The sequence below is a fragment of the Pinus tabuliformis genome, chromosome 6, assembly GCF_031772625.1.
Source record: "Pinus tabuliformis cultivar Carrire ecotype Pingquan chromosome 6, CPIR1, whole genome shotgun sequence".
Classification (NCBI taxonomy): domain Eukaryota; kingdom Viridiplantae; phylum Streptophyta; class Pinopsida; order Pinales; family Pinaceae; genus Pinus; species Pinus tabuliformis.
This window is the reverse complement of record NC_142292.1, coordinates 1055740581-1055757869: the sequence shown is the minus strand read 5'-3', so window position 1 is coordinate 1055757869 and position 17289 is coordinate 1055740581. Positions and strand designations below refer to the sequence as shown.

Sequence of the window (17289 nt, the reverse complement as noted above, 5' to 3'; positions counted from 1 at the left end):
ATTAGGTTCAATAATTATAAAGAGAATACAGTAGAAAGCATACCTCAAGATCCTCAAGAGTTAATTGTCTATTCTGAGCTTGCGATTCCTTCCTATTTAAAGCATATTCAACCTAAACACGTTGAGAGTCAATGATGTCACTCTCTAAGGGCTTCCATAGACCGTATTTATATCTCAACGCACTATTTTGAACTTGCATTTTTAAACAGCTTCAATTAGAGAAAATTTCCTACACTTACCTGTATATATTGATATAGATTTGGAATACATTGATCTTCCTCATGACTCATACCACTAGGGAAGTGTGTAACACCAACATCCACTTGTAGACTATAACGTAGGTCACTCGGTGGGATTGAAATATGGCCCATAGATAGCATTTAAATCCATCCAATTGCCTTGGATGTATAGAAGATAACAAGAGGAAACCTAATCTACAAACATAAATTTTTAGAATAATATTTAAATCTAACCAAGAAATTTAAGATTATTGAGCATTTCATTTATGCATATTACTGTCCTTTTCCTGTGAAAAGACACAAGATACCTGTTTTGCATCTTGGAGTTCAAACCAATCTTTATACATGTTTGAATTTTATTTTCACATTTGACAAGGATATCAAGAAGATCCTGTGTATGTGCTTGCTTCATGGAAACAGGTTATGATTCTTGCACCAATCAAAGAAGATAAATTGGTACGTAATAAACATCTAAACTAATTAAATGTATTCAAATTGACAATCTAAAATAGCTTGGAGCATCATGCAATCAAAGACATGAAAAACTAGTACAGTTCAATATGAAATAACCAGAAGCACTTGCCTATCAATGCAATATTCCATTTGTTTACGGTTTTGGTAAAGGTTGTTGACCCTGATGAAATGAGGATCTTCCTAACACAATTCTCAAACACCTTCACATGTTCATCATCAAATCACAAGAAGGAAACAACAATGTGCTCTTTAATTTGCTCATTTTGCAAATTCCAAACTCCATCCTTCATATTGCTAAATGCTTCTTGAGACATTCTTAAATTTTATAATATTCAAAATTCAAATCCACACCTACACGTGAAAAAGCCAGAGAAAATTTTATCTTTTAGCCTTTTTCATAAAACATATAACTTATTAATACACGTAAACAAATGAGCTAGCTGAGCAAGGAGAACTTACATGATAAAAAGAAAATTTGGGTTGTCTTTGTTATAAAGAGAGACTAAATTGTTCTCTCATTCTAATGTTGTGATACTACAAGGGAATTTATTATTTATATCCTAGAAAACTCTCCTCCCAATATTAACTGCAAAATATTCAAGAGATCAGACACGGTTGATTTTAGATTTGAGTAATCTCAAGTGCCTTGAGATTTTACTCAAAGAAATAAAAACCACAAACCAAAGAAAAAAAAACCACTTTAATATCATGTTTCATCAACAACATGTTTTTATTTTTGTAACAAACCATGTTTTCATTGTTTAGATATGGATTTTTTGTAAGTAGCACTCGATATGATCCCTTGCCTCTTCATGAATGAATCTAAAAAAAATGTGCACCTTGTCAATATAACGAGAATACAATCTTATAGGATGTCACGTCTCCACTTTTATATCATAGTAAGTAATAAATTGATTTGGCATATTCAGAGGACCAACTATTTCACTTGCCTGAGTTAAACCAAGGATGAAGAGATCCAAGACCACACCATAATATTGCACAACAAAGGAGGCAAACTAATTGGTATGACTCATATATTTGAATGGTAGAACATTTTTTTTTGCAACCACATAATCAACAATGTTGTGGTCGAGCACAAAACGCAAAAGCCTACAATAATTATTAATTCATATTCTAGAAAAAAAAATGAATCAAAAGAAAGATTTTCAGTGCTCACAAACTAACAATATAAAACAAAAAATTTACCTATTTAACATCGTCAGATCTATTTTTTCAAAGAAAATTTCAAATTTTGTCCAAGGTATCACAACGCAATGACCTTCACTGGTATTCCATATATCCTACAAACTATTGATTCCTTGACACCACTTATATGCCAAAAGTTGAGGTGGCTCTAAATCTATAGGTTTGATCCAGTTTGGAAAGAGATGGTGTTTGTCACATTCATACCAAAGATATTGATTAAGATACGCATCTGTAATTTTCTTAATAGGTTCAATTTCATACACAGTGATCATATAGTTATACAAGTCTGTAAACGTAATTCCCACTTGCAATGTGAAGCACAACCAGTTATTAGAAACCCAGGAAGAAAACATCTCAACGACATTGATTTAGCATTTGGAAGTGATTAATTATACAAATTACTTTTTTGAAGGCACATTGTGCAAGAAGATGATGTTTGATACATGATAATGCATCATGTGGATTATCTAGAGCATTATAAGCTCTAGATTTATGACTACTTTGAAAACTTTCTGCATGGATATCCTCCATATCATTATGGACATTGCAACAAAAGTACCAAGATTATGTAAAACTTTATATTCAACGCGGGTTATAGAGAACTATCACAATGCAATGGCTGGAAACCATGTAGAAAATGTGGGAAAAATTGAAAATCCAACTTCCAAAGGTCTGTTGAATCGGGTCGGCCATGAAAATTTTTCTCAACCATGGACATATTCTACCCTAGAGAAGACAATATGAACCCTTTTTCTTCTATCGTAGATACTCAAAGTTCCATGGAAAAAGTTGAAAGCGGTCATCATGGTTATTTTTTCAAAACAAAAAATACACTTCACATATTTTAAAAGAATGTTAAGGATGATGACTATTTCTTCATTGAAGATCATGAACCAATACAACAACATAATGCCAACAATAATTTTCCAGTACACTATAATGCCAATACTATTTCTCCTAAAGGTGATCCGATTTTTGTAAAGGATTACAAGAAGAAAATATCATAAACCTACTCCCAAGGGTTTCAGCTCCACCCACATGAATTCTGGTGGGTAATTTGGGCAACTCTGTTAGTTGTGGGAGCATTAATATTAATATTGATATTGCTAATGCATATAACCGATCAAAATATTGGAGGTGATTGTAGCCCATACAAAAGCAGAAATCCAAAACAAAAATCCACTTCACGCCCCTGTAAAATGAACATGCAATTCAGTGAGTATGGGAGGTTCATTGATTATGTAGATATCTCAGTCCCCAAAGAGGTATGTTATACTCATCCCTTTGATATTTAATTTTTGTGTTTTGTTGTTTGAATGCATTGTAGTTAATTTGATACTTACAATTTTGTGTCTGTTTCCTTGACTTGAACATGGTTCTCCAAGTCATATGAACGTTGCAGCCAAAGTTCTCCTGGATAGCATGATGAATGTTGCAACATAATTTCCAAGATTTTGCAAATATTTATATTCAAAGAGGGTTCTAGAGAACTATCCAAAAAATGAAAGGGTTGAAAACCATGGAACAGATATGTGAAAAGTTAAAAAGACAACTTCAAGAGCTCCACCGAATCAACATGGCCATGAAATTTTTATTCATTCTATGGATATTTTCCTAAGAGAAGACAATATGTACTCTTATTCTATTGTAGATTCTCAAGGTATTGAACATGACAGGGATCACTGTTTTTCTGTTTTTCAAAAGAAAAATAGTACTTTACATATCTCAAAGGAATAATAGGGATCATGATTATTTATACATTGAAGACGAATATTGATTCATAATTATCCAAATCTTGATCATATTTCTGTAGGGGACGAGGAGAACGGATTGTGGAAAGGCAAGAAAATATTAGAAATATCCTCATCTTTTCTAAAGAAGACGGAAATCGTACAAATCAATTAACAAGACCTGCACATTAATGGCGTTTATGAAGGGCCTATATTTGAACTAAACCAATTTGGGAAAGTATATTGGTTGTTGCAATGTTAGTATTAATATTTCTGATGCATAAAGGTTGAAACCCTCCTAACAATATAAGCAAAAACATGGTAATAGAAAGAACATAAATCCACAACACAAATTTGGAGGTGATTATAACACAGTTCCCATAGAAAAATAGAAATCCAAGGCACATGGGGATAGAGGCTTACTCCAACTAAGGCTTGTAATTTTCCCATCAATCATATTAAGCACTTGAGACCCATACCTAATGATTAAAAAACCTATGAGGGAACTAAAATATTTCTTAGAGGCCAACCCTCTAGAGGCATTGTGTTGTGCTCTGAGGCATTTTTCATGGCTGTAGATGCCTCAAAGATTTACTTAGCACATAAAGCATGAGCTACTTCCTTTTATAATTTCCAATGAATTAGGAGACATATATACTACTCAAAGCCACCTATTACCACTAACACCCACAACAATAGGACAACGATTTCATCAAGAGGCCATGTGTGATTGTTCAAGGAATCCGTCATGGGCATAAATGGTTAGAAGCTTCATTTAGGACATAAAATTCATGTTTCCTCCACTATCCATGTCGAGGGCCACAAGACTCACACCATATTCTCAAAAATCAAAGTGGTACCCTACTTAGATGAAAAGGACACCCTCAATGGATTATTTGTGGTGGTTCAAAGTGTCATTATTCCTTTTTTTCTAAGTAATATTATTTCTATTAAGGTAATAGTAAAATTACAACAGGCTCCCGCCTCTACTGGTCTGGAACAAAGATATAACATGTTTAAACATCAAAAACTGAGTCGAGACTGCCCCCAAAGGGGAAACCAGTCCGAAGAACAGTGGAAAAGGCTGCCCGCGCAGGGGTGCCAGCTTCTAAATCAAAATAGACCATTATAGCAAGTTCCCCAAATTGACCACATATTTTGAAATAAACATTAAAATAAACCCTAAAAAACCGAGCTGGGTGGCGAAACCTATCTGCATGGATGTGCTAGGTGTCGGTAGGTGGTGGCAGCTCCTCCACTATCAAACATCTGTATTCCTCACAATCATACTCAGCAACCTTCTTGCCACCCGGAGTGTCATCAGTCTTCTTGCCTTTTCCTTTGCTGGTGTCACTGCTACCCAAGGCTTTTGGCTTGCTAGTGGCTGGCTGCACCTGAGCCATCTTCTGAGTGCTGGTGCTCGACTTCTCCTGTGTAGAGGCAGGAGGCGCATGAACCAGGGTCTTCACGATGTTGTGAGCTGGGACGGACTGTGGGTAGGTCTCCTCTCTGAATTCCACAGAGATGGTGGCTATTATTGCAGGCCTGTTCAGAGTGCAGAGGAAGCGAAATTGAGCAAATTGATGGTGCTGGTGAGGGGACATAGGGATATTGACCGTTTGGGTAGCAACATTGATCCTTTGAGCTTCGTCGGGATGAGTGCATCCTCTTCTGCTATGGGTCGCAGGGTAGTGGCCCATGAATTGGGCTATGGATGGAGTGGAGGATGGGGAGGACAAAAAAGTGGCCGACACAAAGAGAGATGGAGAGGGGGGGCTGATGGCTTGATCTCATCTGCTACCTCACCTGCAGTGCTTGCGATGACGGAGCCGTGACATAGTTCTATGGGTGGGGTGGTGCAAGCTGGTATGGGCCGAGAAGACTGAATTGCTAGCTGTGAGCGGGGAGTGGGCAGCAGACTCGATGCTGGAGATAATAGGTTGTCCCGAACCAGAGACGGAAATAGGTGCCAAGGTTTCAAATTGCAGGGTGCAAAGAACAGTATGGGAGAAATGAATTCCGTTCCCCAAGTCTACACAACTCAGGAGACTGCAATGCCTCCCTGTCATCGTGCGAGAGCTCAGCTCCACGGCGGTAGGGTGGCAAGAGCAGTTCAATGGAGGTGGAACAAGGTGTTGCAGACGATTCGAAGCCATGGTTTTAAATTTGCAGGGGAGGTCTCGACCTGTGCACCAGATTAATGGCCCCGACCTGGTGACAGAGGCTTGGCTTTAATTGCCGTGGGTGGCCATGTGGCCAGGCCACCCACTAGCCCAACGTCTCCTCTACATGCGGTCTTAAACACCCACAACTAGAGGTGTTGCATCATTTTGCACCAGTGCAGTGCATTCCTGTAATTGGATTCCATCTTTTATAATATCGAGCGAACCTGAATATAGTGTTCGATTGCTATCCACTCCCAAATTTGCTAAGAGGTCTACCACTTTGTTGCCATCTCTCCTAATATGTTTGAATGTGATTGCTCTGTTGGTTGTGAGCCATTGTTCAATGAGCTCTAGACGAGCTGCCAATCTCCAACTGCAGACCAATTTGTGAGCAAGGGTCCCTTGTAGAATTAGATTAGCCATGTTGATGAGTATCTGAGAGTCTCCTTCAATAACTAAAGGAAGGAAGCCATGCTGCTGTGCTAGTTGAAGGCCCTGCCACAATCCTTCAAGCTCAGCTGAATTGTTCGTGTCCCATCCAATTGTGCCCAGGAAAATCAGAAGAGGTTTGCCATTGTGATCCCTGAATATTCCTCCATAACCTGCCATGCCTAGATTGCCTTTGGAGGCTCCATCAAAGTTTAATTGGGAAATTCTTGGTGGCGGAGGGAGCCATTTGCTGGAGGTTTTGTGATTTAAGAAGGATTTACTGGGGTTTTCTTGTAGCTGGTTAATCCTCAGATTCCAATTCTTCCAGATGTTCTGCTCCTGTGGAGAGGTGGGAAAATCATCTTTGAGCCATGTTTGGAGCGCTAAGGTTTCCTGAAGATTATTGCATAGATTGCTCCAAATGACCTCTATGGGTGTGGATTGATTCTTGAAGATGCGGTGGTTTCTTTCCTTCCATATAGTCCAGATGAGAAGACCTGGGACGATTTTCCACAATGTGTTTAGCAGGTTGCTCTTGTATGGATTGTTTGCCCAATTGCGGATGGTGTTGGTAATGTCTCCTTTTACTTTGCCTTCTTTTTGACATCTGAAGCTTGTTTTTTCCCAAAGTTTGTTTGCCAAGTTGCATGTATCCATGAGGTGCTGTATGGTTTCTTCCTATTGTTTGCAGTTGGGGCATATTGAGGGCCCGTGGAAGCTTTTTTTCCTCAAGTTGTCCCATGTGAGGATTTTTTTATGACATAACAGCCAGAGGAAAGTAGAAATCTTGGGCCAGTTTTTGGGAGACCAGATTTTGTCCCACAGAGGGTCCTTGATATTCTGAGTACTAATCAAAAGGTCGTATGCCTCTTGAGTGGTAAAAGTTCCACGTGGAGTGTATCCCCAGCGCAAGATGTCCTTCTTATCGGAAAACCTAATTTTCTTGTTTGTGAGTTCTGTGTCCATCTCCTTGTGCATTAACTTTGTTCCTTGCCTGATAATGTGCATCAAGCTTATCCATTGTCTATATCCCTAATTGAGGGTGGGAGTCCAGTGCTGGTTGACCGTGTCCAACTGATGCTCATCCCAGTCCTCTGTTTGTGGTGGTTTAATCATGTTGTTGAGCCTGGGTCTTTGCTACCAAGAGTCAGCCCAGAAGCGGGCGTTGTTGCCGTTTCTTATTTCCCAGAAACTGTGCTGTTGGATCATGGCTCTGTGCTGTCTGGCCGCATTCCAGATTAGGGAGCCTTTTCTGGTATCTGTAATCCGAATTAAATCATCTGGCGGTCTGTTGTTTGCATATTTGGCAGTCCAGAGGATGGCCCACGGCGTGTGCAGAGCAGAGAGCCATTTCCACCATATTCTTGCTCCCATGACTGCATTACTGTGTTGAGGGTCCTAGAGACCAATACCCCCAAGTTTTTTTGGAAGGCAAACTGTTGCCCATTTGACTAGTGCCCATTTGCGATTTTGACCAGAAGATCCCCATAAAAAGTTCCGTTGTAGATTTTTGATTTTTTTAAGCACCCATTTCGACACTGCCAAAACAGAGAAGAGATAAAGTGGCATTGATTGCAAGACAACCTTGACTAGCACTAGACGACTAGCCATATTGAGGGCTCTAAAAGTCCAGGAAGTGAGCCGGGCTTCTAATTTGTCCAGAAGCGATTGCCAAGAGGTGTGCTTGAGAGCAGAATCAGTTAAGGGGGCACCAAGATATTTGGAAGGGAGAGAGGCAACAGAGAATCCTAAAATGCAGGCTATAGAGGTTTGAGTTATGGAGGGAGTGTGAAAAAAGAAGATTTGGGATTTAACAGTATTGATGCTAGCTCCAGATGCTTCCGAGAAATCATCGAGAAGGGATATGAAAGTTTGGGCTTCTTGGACCGAAGGATGCCCAAACAACATGTTATCATCCACAAATTGTTGGTGAGTGATGGTAGGGGAGTTATGGATTGAGATTCCTCTTAGCTGTTGAGATTGAAGAGCATTCTTGATGATATGACCTAACCCTTCGGCCATGAGAACAAAGAGAAAGGGGGAGAGGGGATCTCCTTGACGGATACCTCTAGAGGGATGAAAAGGTATTGAAGGAATTCCATTAACAAGAATTGAGAAGAAAGTGGAGGATATTAAACTCATGACCCATCTAACCCAGGGAGGAGAGAAACCAAAGGCTGATAGCATTTTTTGAATATACATCCAACTCAATTTATCAAAAGCTTTAGAGAGGTCAATTTTGAGTAGCATACCTGCTTTTTTATGGTGCTTCAGGGAATGAATGATCTCATGGGTGAGAATGATGCCATCTATGATTTGCCTTCCTTCAACATAGCCTGATTGTTCTGGCGAGATGAGCATGGGAAGTAGCGGTTTCAGTCGAGAAGCAATGACTTTGGAGATGACTTTATAGATAACATTGCAGAGGGCTATAGGCCTGAATTTGTCTGGAGTAAGAGAATTCTCTTCTTTGGGGATGAGAGCAATGAAAGTTGCATTTAAAGAGGGAAGCATCCAATGGAGGGTTCTAGATTCTTCCACTACCTGCCAGACTTCATCTTTGATTAAATCCTAGAATTTATGAAAGAAGTTTGAGGTAAAACCGTCTGGTCCAGGTGCTTTTCCTTCCTTGAGCTGATGCATGGCAGAGTCGACTTCCTGTAGAGAGACTGGACAAAGGAGCAGTTGATTATGTTCATCTGTTATCACTTTCGGGATGTGCTGGAGAATCCTTTCTATAGCTGGTTGTCTGTTAATTTGAGGTTCTTGATGAACTTCTTTGAAGTGATTGAGGAGATCTTTTTCAATATCCTCATGTTCTTCCAGTCTTTCTCCCTGCTGATTCTGAATTTGGGTAATAATGTTATGCATTCTCCTCTGTATAGTGGTGCGGTGAAAGAATTTCGTATTCCGCTCGCCCTCTTTTAGCCATCTTACTCGGGATTTTTGTTTCCAGAGGATTTCCTCTTGTTTTTCTCTTTTTGCTATCTGATTCTGAAGGTTCTTTTCCTATTCTGAAAGTGCTTCAGTCCTTCCTTCAGTAATGATGGTCTGCTGGATTTTTCCCATTTCCTGAGCTAGAGCTTTTTGAGCTTGAAAAATGTTTCCAAAGGTGGCATGATTCCACTGCTTGATGTGCATTTTGAGATGTTTGAGTTTTTGCTGGAATTGAAACATTTTTGTTCCTGCTGGGGGAATGAAGCTTTTCCATGCCGAATGGACCAGATCACTGAAGTTTGGATGAGTCAGCCAGAAAGCTTCAAAGCGGAAGGGTCTTCGAGTGGTTTTTCCAGGTCTTTGCCATTGAAGCGAGATGGGCCAGTGGTCTGATCCAGTAAGAGGTAAGATTGAGGCTGAGAAGTCCCCTCCAAGGTGGATGGCATTGTCTGAAATCAGGAATCGATCCAGTCGGGAGGTAATCTGTTGGGAGCTAGATCTTTTGTTACATTGTTAAAAGGAAGATCAATGAGCTAGTTGTTTTGGATGAAATCCTTGAAGTGATCACTTTCAATGTCCAGTTTGATTCAGCCCCCTCTTTTTTCCTCTAATTTAGTGATCATATTGAAGTCGCCCCTAGTTATCCAGAGAGGGTGGATTCTGGTGGAATTGAGCAAAGTTAGCGTGTTCAGAATTAATGACTTGTTCACTGCTTCCTGGGGAAAGTAAACATTGGTGAGATGACCATGCACATTGGTCCCAATGATATGGAAAGTAGCTTGTATGAAGTGATGGGTCGCATGGATGTCCGTGAGCGTGATAACCTGTGCATTCCATGCTATTGCAATTCCTCTTGAGGCTCCCAGAGCGTCCACTGCTACTGTTTGACTACCTGGCCAAGCTTTTGTGAGAATGGTGCCAAGTATGGTACTATTACATTTAGTCTCTTGCATGAAGAAAATTTGAGGTTTCTCCTACTGTATCATGTTTTTAATCATTCTGTATTTCCCAGGGCTATTTAGCCCTCTTAAATTCCAAGATGTGAGCTTCATTATTCAGGGTTGGGGAGCGGCCTGTAGTACTTTGTTAATTTGGAGTATCTTCCTGATTCCACCAGCATTTCCCCAATGAGGATTGTTCTTTGTAAATCTGTCTTTCTCCCCCTTTTCTTGGTATCTTTGGGTAGATTCTTCCCGTCCCACTGACTTCCTGGTTGGATTCCTAAAGTTCGCTGTTGATGTGCTCTAGATAGAATTACCTCTAGACTTTCTAGCTGTCTTGCCAGGATTTTGTCAAATTCTTTTTTCTTGCAGGCTTGCTCAAGGCCAAATATATCCAGATCTCCTATGTCTATACTTTCCAGCTCTTCTTCCATATGCTTGGGTTCACTGCTTTCCATTGGGAAGTCAGCTGAAAGATTGGGTTCATGCAGAGAAATGTCTATGTCCATACCATTAGGTTTCCAAGTGGTGTCCATAATGGAGGAGGAGAGGGGAAAATCTTTGGTTCGCGATGGTTTTTGTGCTGGCCTTGAATCGGTGTGAGGGGAGGTAGAGGGCGATTTGGGAGGCTCATCAAAATGCATGGGGGGTTCAGAGGCCATTGATGCTGGTTGAGCCAGGATGTCGAAGCTGTTGCTAGTTGAGGGTGCAGGGGTGCTGGCTGGGGGAATTTTGGGGTGCATTGCAGGTTTTTTGTGATTCCTTTTCCGATTGTTCACTTTTGTAAAACCATCGGTATCAGGTTGCTCAGAGGAGGTATTGGAGGAGGGCTTTGCATTTAGCGGGCAGTCACGGAAAAGATGCCCATGGGCGTGACATTTCCTACATCTGAAAGGAACATGTTCATAATCTATAGACTGTATCCATTCAAAATCATCATGATATAGACTTACCGAATCCGAAAGAGCTTTGTTCAGATGCATGTAGACGCAGATGCGGGCGTATGAAGTGTATCTTCTGAGTTTTGTTTCTTCTGCTATTTTTATGAACTCCCCCAGGCCATTTCCAATGTCTGTTAGTGATTCTTCATCCCAATATTCCAAAGGCAGGGAATATAACCTGATCCAGACTGGTGCCCAGCTCAGATCTTCTTTGTCTGGATTGAATCTTTCGATCCAGTCTCTCAGGTACAGGCCTGCAACATTAAAGAAATAGGGGCCGCCGTCGATAACCCTATTTCGGTCTTCTATACAGTTAAAGACCACTGTGAAAAAACCTTTTGGTCCCAGCTGCAGGGTGATATGCCCTTTGGGTTTCCATTTGGCTGCAATCCATCCCTGCAAGGCTTTCTCCGTTGGCCAGAATCCAATAAATTTCCCAATGAGAGCATGGTCTTTCATGAACTGGATTTGGGTATTGATTCTTTGACCAGGTAATTCAATCTTTGGTCATTCTGCTGCTACAGGTTTGCAGGTCGCAGAGGTTGCTTTGGGAGCCTCATCATTTCCTGCCGTGTTTCGTGGCCCGCTTTGGGGCGTTGCCTCTGTTCCTTGCGGTCCTTTTTGTGTTTCATTATTGTTCTGGTTTGCCTGCTTTGTCGTGATGACAGGCGGGTTCAATGCGGAGGCCCCATCAGATCTATTCTTATTCTGAGGCGCATTGTTCTCAATGGGGGGAGGCTCAGAGTCCCACCCCGGAAGGGACTCCATGATGGTTGTACTATTCAATGGCATATGTAGTCGCCAGGGGTTGCAGTAGGTTTGTAGCAGACGCGCCGTGATTAGAGCAGAGCTCTGTTGTAGGGATAGACGAAACCCTAATCCGTTGCAGAGCTCCATTCCAGTTCAAAACATTTCCACTGACTTCAAAGTGTCATTATTATCCGTAGAAGCTATTAAGAGTTTTTCAGGGCCTAACACTTGGTTTTATTCCCTCGTGTGTATAAAATTTCCATAGACTCACACCTAATGTTCAAAAACTCATAATGTCAACCATCCCATCTAGAGACCAAGGATACCCTTGAAAGGTCCTCTATGATGGGTCAACATTTTGTTGATGTCCCTATAAGATTCCTTTAGCATATTCTTGTTACACCTACCATGTGAATGTTGATTCAAAATAATGTGTGTGTTTGTTGTAGGAATGTGCATATGCTTTAGAATGTGCACATGCTCTAAAAAATATTCACATTCCTTCCTTTTCTTGGTGGGAGCTAAAACTTTAATATACATGTGATGTTTTGGTTGCCTCAAATTTAGGTCCAAAATGACATACATAGTGGGTTGGGTTGCAAATATATCAAAACATTCACTTTTTTGAATGCATCTCAATATCTCTATTTTCACATTATTTTTGTATAGGATACACGAATATGTCACACATGAAACTACGTGGGAGCTAAAACTTTAATATACATGTGATGTTTTGGTTGCCTCAAATTTAGGTCCAAAATGACATACCTAGTGGGTTGGGTTGCAAATATATCAAAACATTCACTTTTTTGAATGCATCTCAATATCTCTATTTTCACATTATTTTTGTATAGGATACACGATTATGCACACATGAAACTACACAGGTATATAGAGTCCAGTATGTATAGATGCTCCATATATAATTGGAAAAAAATTAATATTTTTTTTTAACATTTTTGTATATTGAAATATATTAGGGTTTTAAAATACATAGATATTTTATTCCCGCTATAACTTTTTATCACTTTAACCATTTTTAGAATAAGATATATTCTATACTAGTATAGGTTGAGATCTACAATTGAAAAAATAAAGGTTGATTACGTTAAGACCCTCATAACCCACACTTATGTAAGACCTTGTAATATCAAGAATATAACAAATTTCAAAATTTCAAAAGATATAAAAATTAACATTATTAATTTAGAGAAAATAGCCTTGCATAAGAACATTGTTTTTTCTAAAATTTTCCACAAATCTTTTAAATGAAATTCCATTATTTAAGTACTCAACACCTACACTAATAGAAACATATGCATTATATTTTGCATGAAAAATAACATATCACTATGTTAAAAACTCAAATTTTACATATTCATACAAAAATACCATAAATACAAAATAAATATTTAGAAAGATAATTAAATTTCCTATCTTTTATGATTTTACACCATATTAAAATCCATTGGAAAATAACCTTGAATCATCCCTCCAATTTAATAGGTTGATGTTTTTCTAGTTTTGCATTGCCAACAACCTATCATGAGACCATCATTAGCTTGTGCCCACCCTGAATTCAGTTTTGCATTGCCAACAATCTCTCATGAGACCGTCATTAGCTTGTACCCACCCTCCATTCTAGCACATACACAATTTTGTTGCCATTTTTTAATTTTCTATTCATAGTGTATTTGTACGTCATTTGAAGAGAACACTTTGATGCCTACTTTGTTGTTCATAACTTTGTAATTTGGTTGCTGAATCATGGTTTTTCACCTCGCCATTACAATGGTGCTAGTCTTTTGGTGTCCTTATAGCTTTAGTTTTTTTTTTTTACTTGTATTAACATTGGTGTAGAACCAATCTTGTACTGTTTCATTACTTTTGTGATAATTAAGTGATAATAAAAATTTAATAATGATAATAAATGAGTTTGGTTTATTAATCTTTTATAATAAATAAATATATAAAAATAATATTATAAAAGTTGCTTTATAAGTTTTAAAATTTAAATGTTGAATACTTCAAATTTATAAATAGAAAATAATAAGGGATTTTTTTTTTTGTAATTTTTTGAATATTTGCTTTATGCCATTTTTGAAAACATAAAACTTTATAATTATTTAATGTACTCTAATATAACTAAAAGAGAAATTAGCGATCCCCTTAAAATAAATCAATATATAAAAATATGCTAGGAAATAATATATAAAACATGAGGTTATAATTTATAGTTTGTAATTTTTATTTATTTAAAATTCGATATATTAATTTATTGATTTTGGTTAAAAATATTATGAGTTTTATGATTATTTGATTTGGTCCAAAATAATTGAATATTGTCATTTATATTAATACCTTTCTTATAATTGAAATTTGTAATTTTGTTTGTTTTAAAAGTTTGTGTATTTAAATGCCTTTTTTCATTTTTTTATATATTTTTTTATATTTTTAGGTTGTGGTTCACGGACACCCTGGTCAATGGGTGGCGCTACATCCATGGAAAAATCTAGGTTGATCGACCTTGAAGGGAATCTAGCCCCGCGGCCCACTAGCAAGGCCTGACCCCAAGGGCTTCAGGGAGATTGGATCCCGTGACCTCCTGATAGCAAGGCACTGATTTTGACCAATTGAGCTAACCCTTGGAGCTTCTTTTTTTATTTTTTAGTATAATTTATATTTTAAAAATTAAAATATGAAACTCAAATGTGTCGATAAATGTTATTTTATAGATTAGATTTATTACATGAGAGAATAAACAAATTAGTTAGTGATGGAAAAGAAAAGAAATTAATATATGTGTTTTTCAAAGTAATTTTATTTTTACATTTTTAGTTAATGATGGAAAAGAAAAGAAATTAATAAATGTGATTTTTAATGTGATTTTATTTTTAATATATATATATATATATATATATATATATATATATATATATATATATATATATATATATAAAAATTAAAAATAAAAAAAAAAAAAAAAAAAAAAAAAAAATCCCAAAACATGAAATTATAATTTTTATATAAATATGATTGTTGGAATAGAAGTCTTGCATTTATAGTGAATTGATTTTACAATAAGAAAAACTTTTCAAGAAAGTTTGTTTTATTTAAAAAATGTCTTTTATAATTATGTGCAATTAGAAAAACTACTTTATAAAGTTGAGCATACCGTTGCTCCTAGACTAGTTTTCATGATTAGAACGGATATGGGCAATTCCCGATACACTCTAAGTGGATTAAAATAAGTTGCGAAAAAATTTATGTGGATGCAAATGAGCCATAATAAGCCATCGGGACTTGGTTGGAGTTCGAATGAAAGGAAGATTAGAGAGAGGCCCGAAGTTACCAGTTGTGTTTAAACCCCAAAAAGAATTTATGCATGGATAACAAAGCCATGGTTCAGAAGACGCGAATGGGAGGTATTTCACTCTGAATATTCAACTGTTAGATTAGATTAGGGTTAGTCAACGATCATATTTTGCAATTTTTTTTCATGTTAGGGTTAGTTCAAGGGTCAGTAATTTGTTTTCATGTTAGGGTTAGTTCAACGGTCAGGGTTAGTGAACAGTCAATTTAGTTTAACCCTCTGTAATCGTGTTACATATTCATTAAACACCATTGCCACTGCTTCATCGGTTTTTGTTTTCTGCAAGCTTTGAAGCCATCTGCGACCTTTGAAGCAATCTGTTACCACTGCAATCTCTATTACAAATCAATATGTTATTAATTAAAGGCGAGGAATAGCCCAGTACAATCTGTTACCACTGCAATTTTTGTGTAATCCATCGATCGATCCATCCAAAGAGATATGGGAGGCAGGAGACACATTTATTGTGAGAAGGCTGGTATGGCCCAAGTCAAGAACTCTGAAAGCCAACGTAAGTCTAGAATTTGGACTGTCTCAGCTCTGTACTAGTGGTTTGTGTAATCAATCGATCCATCCATAGAGATATGGGAGGCAGGAGACACATTTATTGTGAGAAGGGCGATATGGCCCAAGTCAGGAACTCTGGAAGCCAACGTACGTCTCGAGTTTTTACTGTTTCAATTTTGGTGGCTTTTTGCATTTCGATATTTGCTCTAATGCATGTGATGAGAGTTAATTCTTGCAGCAATTCCAAAGATCACTACCGAGAATTATTACAGACTATAGAGAATTGTTACAGAGTACCGAGAATTCTAGCCGCAATTGTAAAGACTAGCGTTACAAAGCATTTCAAAAACTACCGAGAATTGTTTAGAAAGCCTTCAATGGCTTCCATGAGTTCTATGCTTGAGCTTGATCAAATAAAAGAATCATCCACTTTAAGTCTAAGTAAACTTTCTTATGTGGGACTTATTTCAGTATTTCGTTCTGGATTAATTCAATATTTTAGATATGTTAGAGGATGTTTAAAGATTGATCCTTACTAAAGTGTGAGGAACATTATAAGCTCTATATTTGTGGCTACTTTGAAATATTTCTACATGGATCTCCTCGGTAGCATGATGGACGTTGCAGCAAAAGTTCCAAGATTCTGCAAAACTTTATATTCAACCAAGGTTATAGAGAAGTATGAGAAGTACACATGTGGGAAAAATTGAAAATAAAACTTCCGAAGCTCCACCAGATTGGGTGGGCGGCCATGAAAATTTTGCTGGAACCATGGATATAACTTGCCCAAGAGAAGACAATATGAACCCTTTTTCTTCTATTGTAGAGACTCAAAGTTCCATGGAATAAGCTGAAAGGGATCATCATGGTTATTTTTCAAAGAACACACTTCACATGTTTCAAAAGAATGATAAGGATGATGGCTATTTCTTCATCGAAGATCACAATCCAATACAAAAACATAATGCCAACAATAATTTTCCATAACATTATAATGGCAATACTATTTCTCCTAAAGATGATCCAATTTTTGTAAAGGATTATGAGAAAAAAATATCAGAAATCGCCTCCCAAGGGTTCCAACTACACCCACATTAGTTCTAGTGGGTAATTTTGGAAACTTTGTTAGTTGTGGGAGCATTAATATTAATATTGATATTTCTAATGCATACGTCTGGTCAAAATATTGGAGGTGATTGTAGCCCATGAAAAAGTAGAAATCCAAAACAGAATCCACTTCACACCCCAGTAAAATGAGGATGGAATTCAGTGAGTATGGGAGGTTCATTGATTACATAGATATCTCGGTCCCCAAAGAGGTATGTAATGCTCATCCCTTTGATATTTAATTTTTGTGTTTCTGTTTGAATGTATTGTAGTTAATTTGATACTTACAATTTTGTGTTTGTTTCCTTGACTTGATCATGTTTCTCCAAGTAAGATGAACATTGCAACAGAAGTTCTCCTGGATAGCATGATGAATGTTGTAATAGAAGTTCCAAGATTTTGCAAATATTTATATTCAAAGAGGGTTCTAGAGAACTATCCAAAAAATGCAAGGGTTGAAAACCATGGAACGAATATGTGAAAAATTAAA

At 37.7% G+C, this 17289-nt stretch overlaps 1 protein-coding gene across 1 annotated transcript; it reads right to left on the bottom strand.

Annotated features, from left to right (window-relative positions):
• Positions 1–5946: 5946 nt before the first annotated feature.
• On the bottom strand, positions 5947–6900 carry LOC149262594 (uncharacterized). The gene has a single exon (XM_089380820.1). The coding sequence runs from the start codon at positions 6898–6900 to the stop codon at positions 5947–5949; it is 954 nt and encodes a 317-aa protein (XP_089236946.1).
• Between the last annotated feature and the right edge of the window lie 10389 nt (positions 6901–17289).

Excerpts from the sequence above, each read along its gene's own strand:
- LOC149262594 (XM_089380820.1), bottom strand. The coding sequence starts at position 6,900 with ATGGATACATGCAACTTGGCAAACAAACTTTGGGAAAAAACAAGCTTC.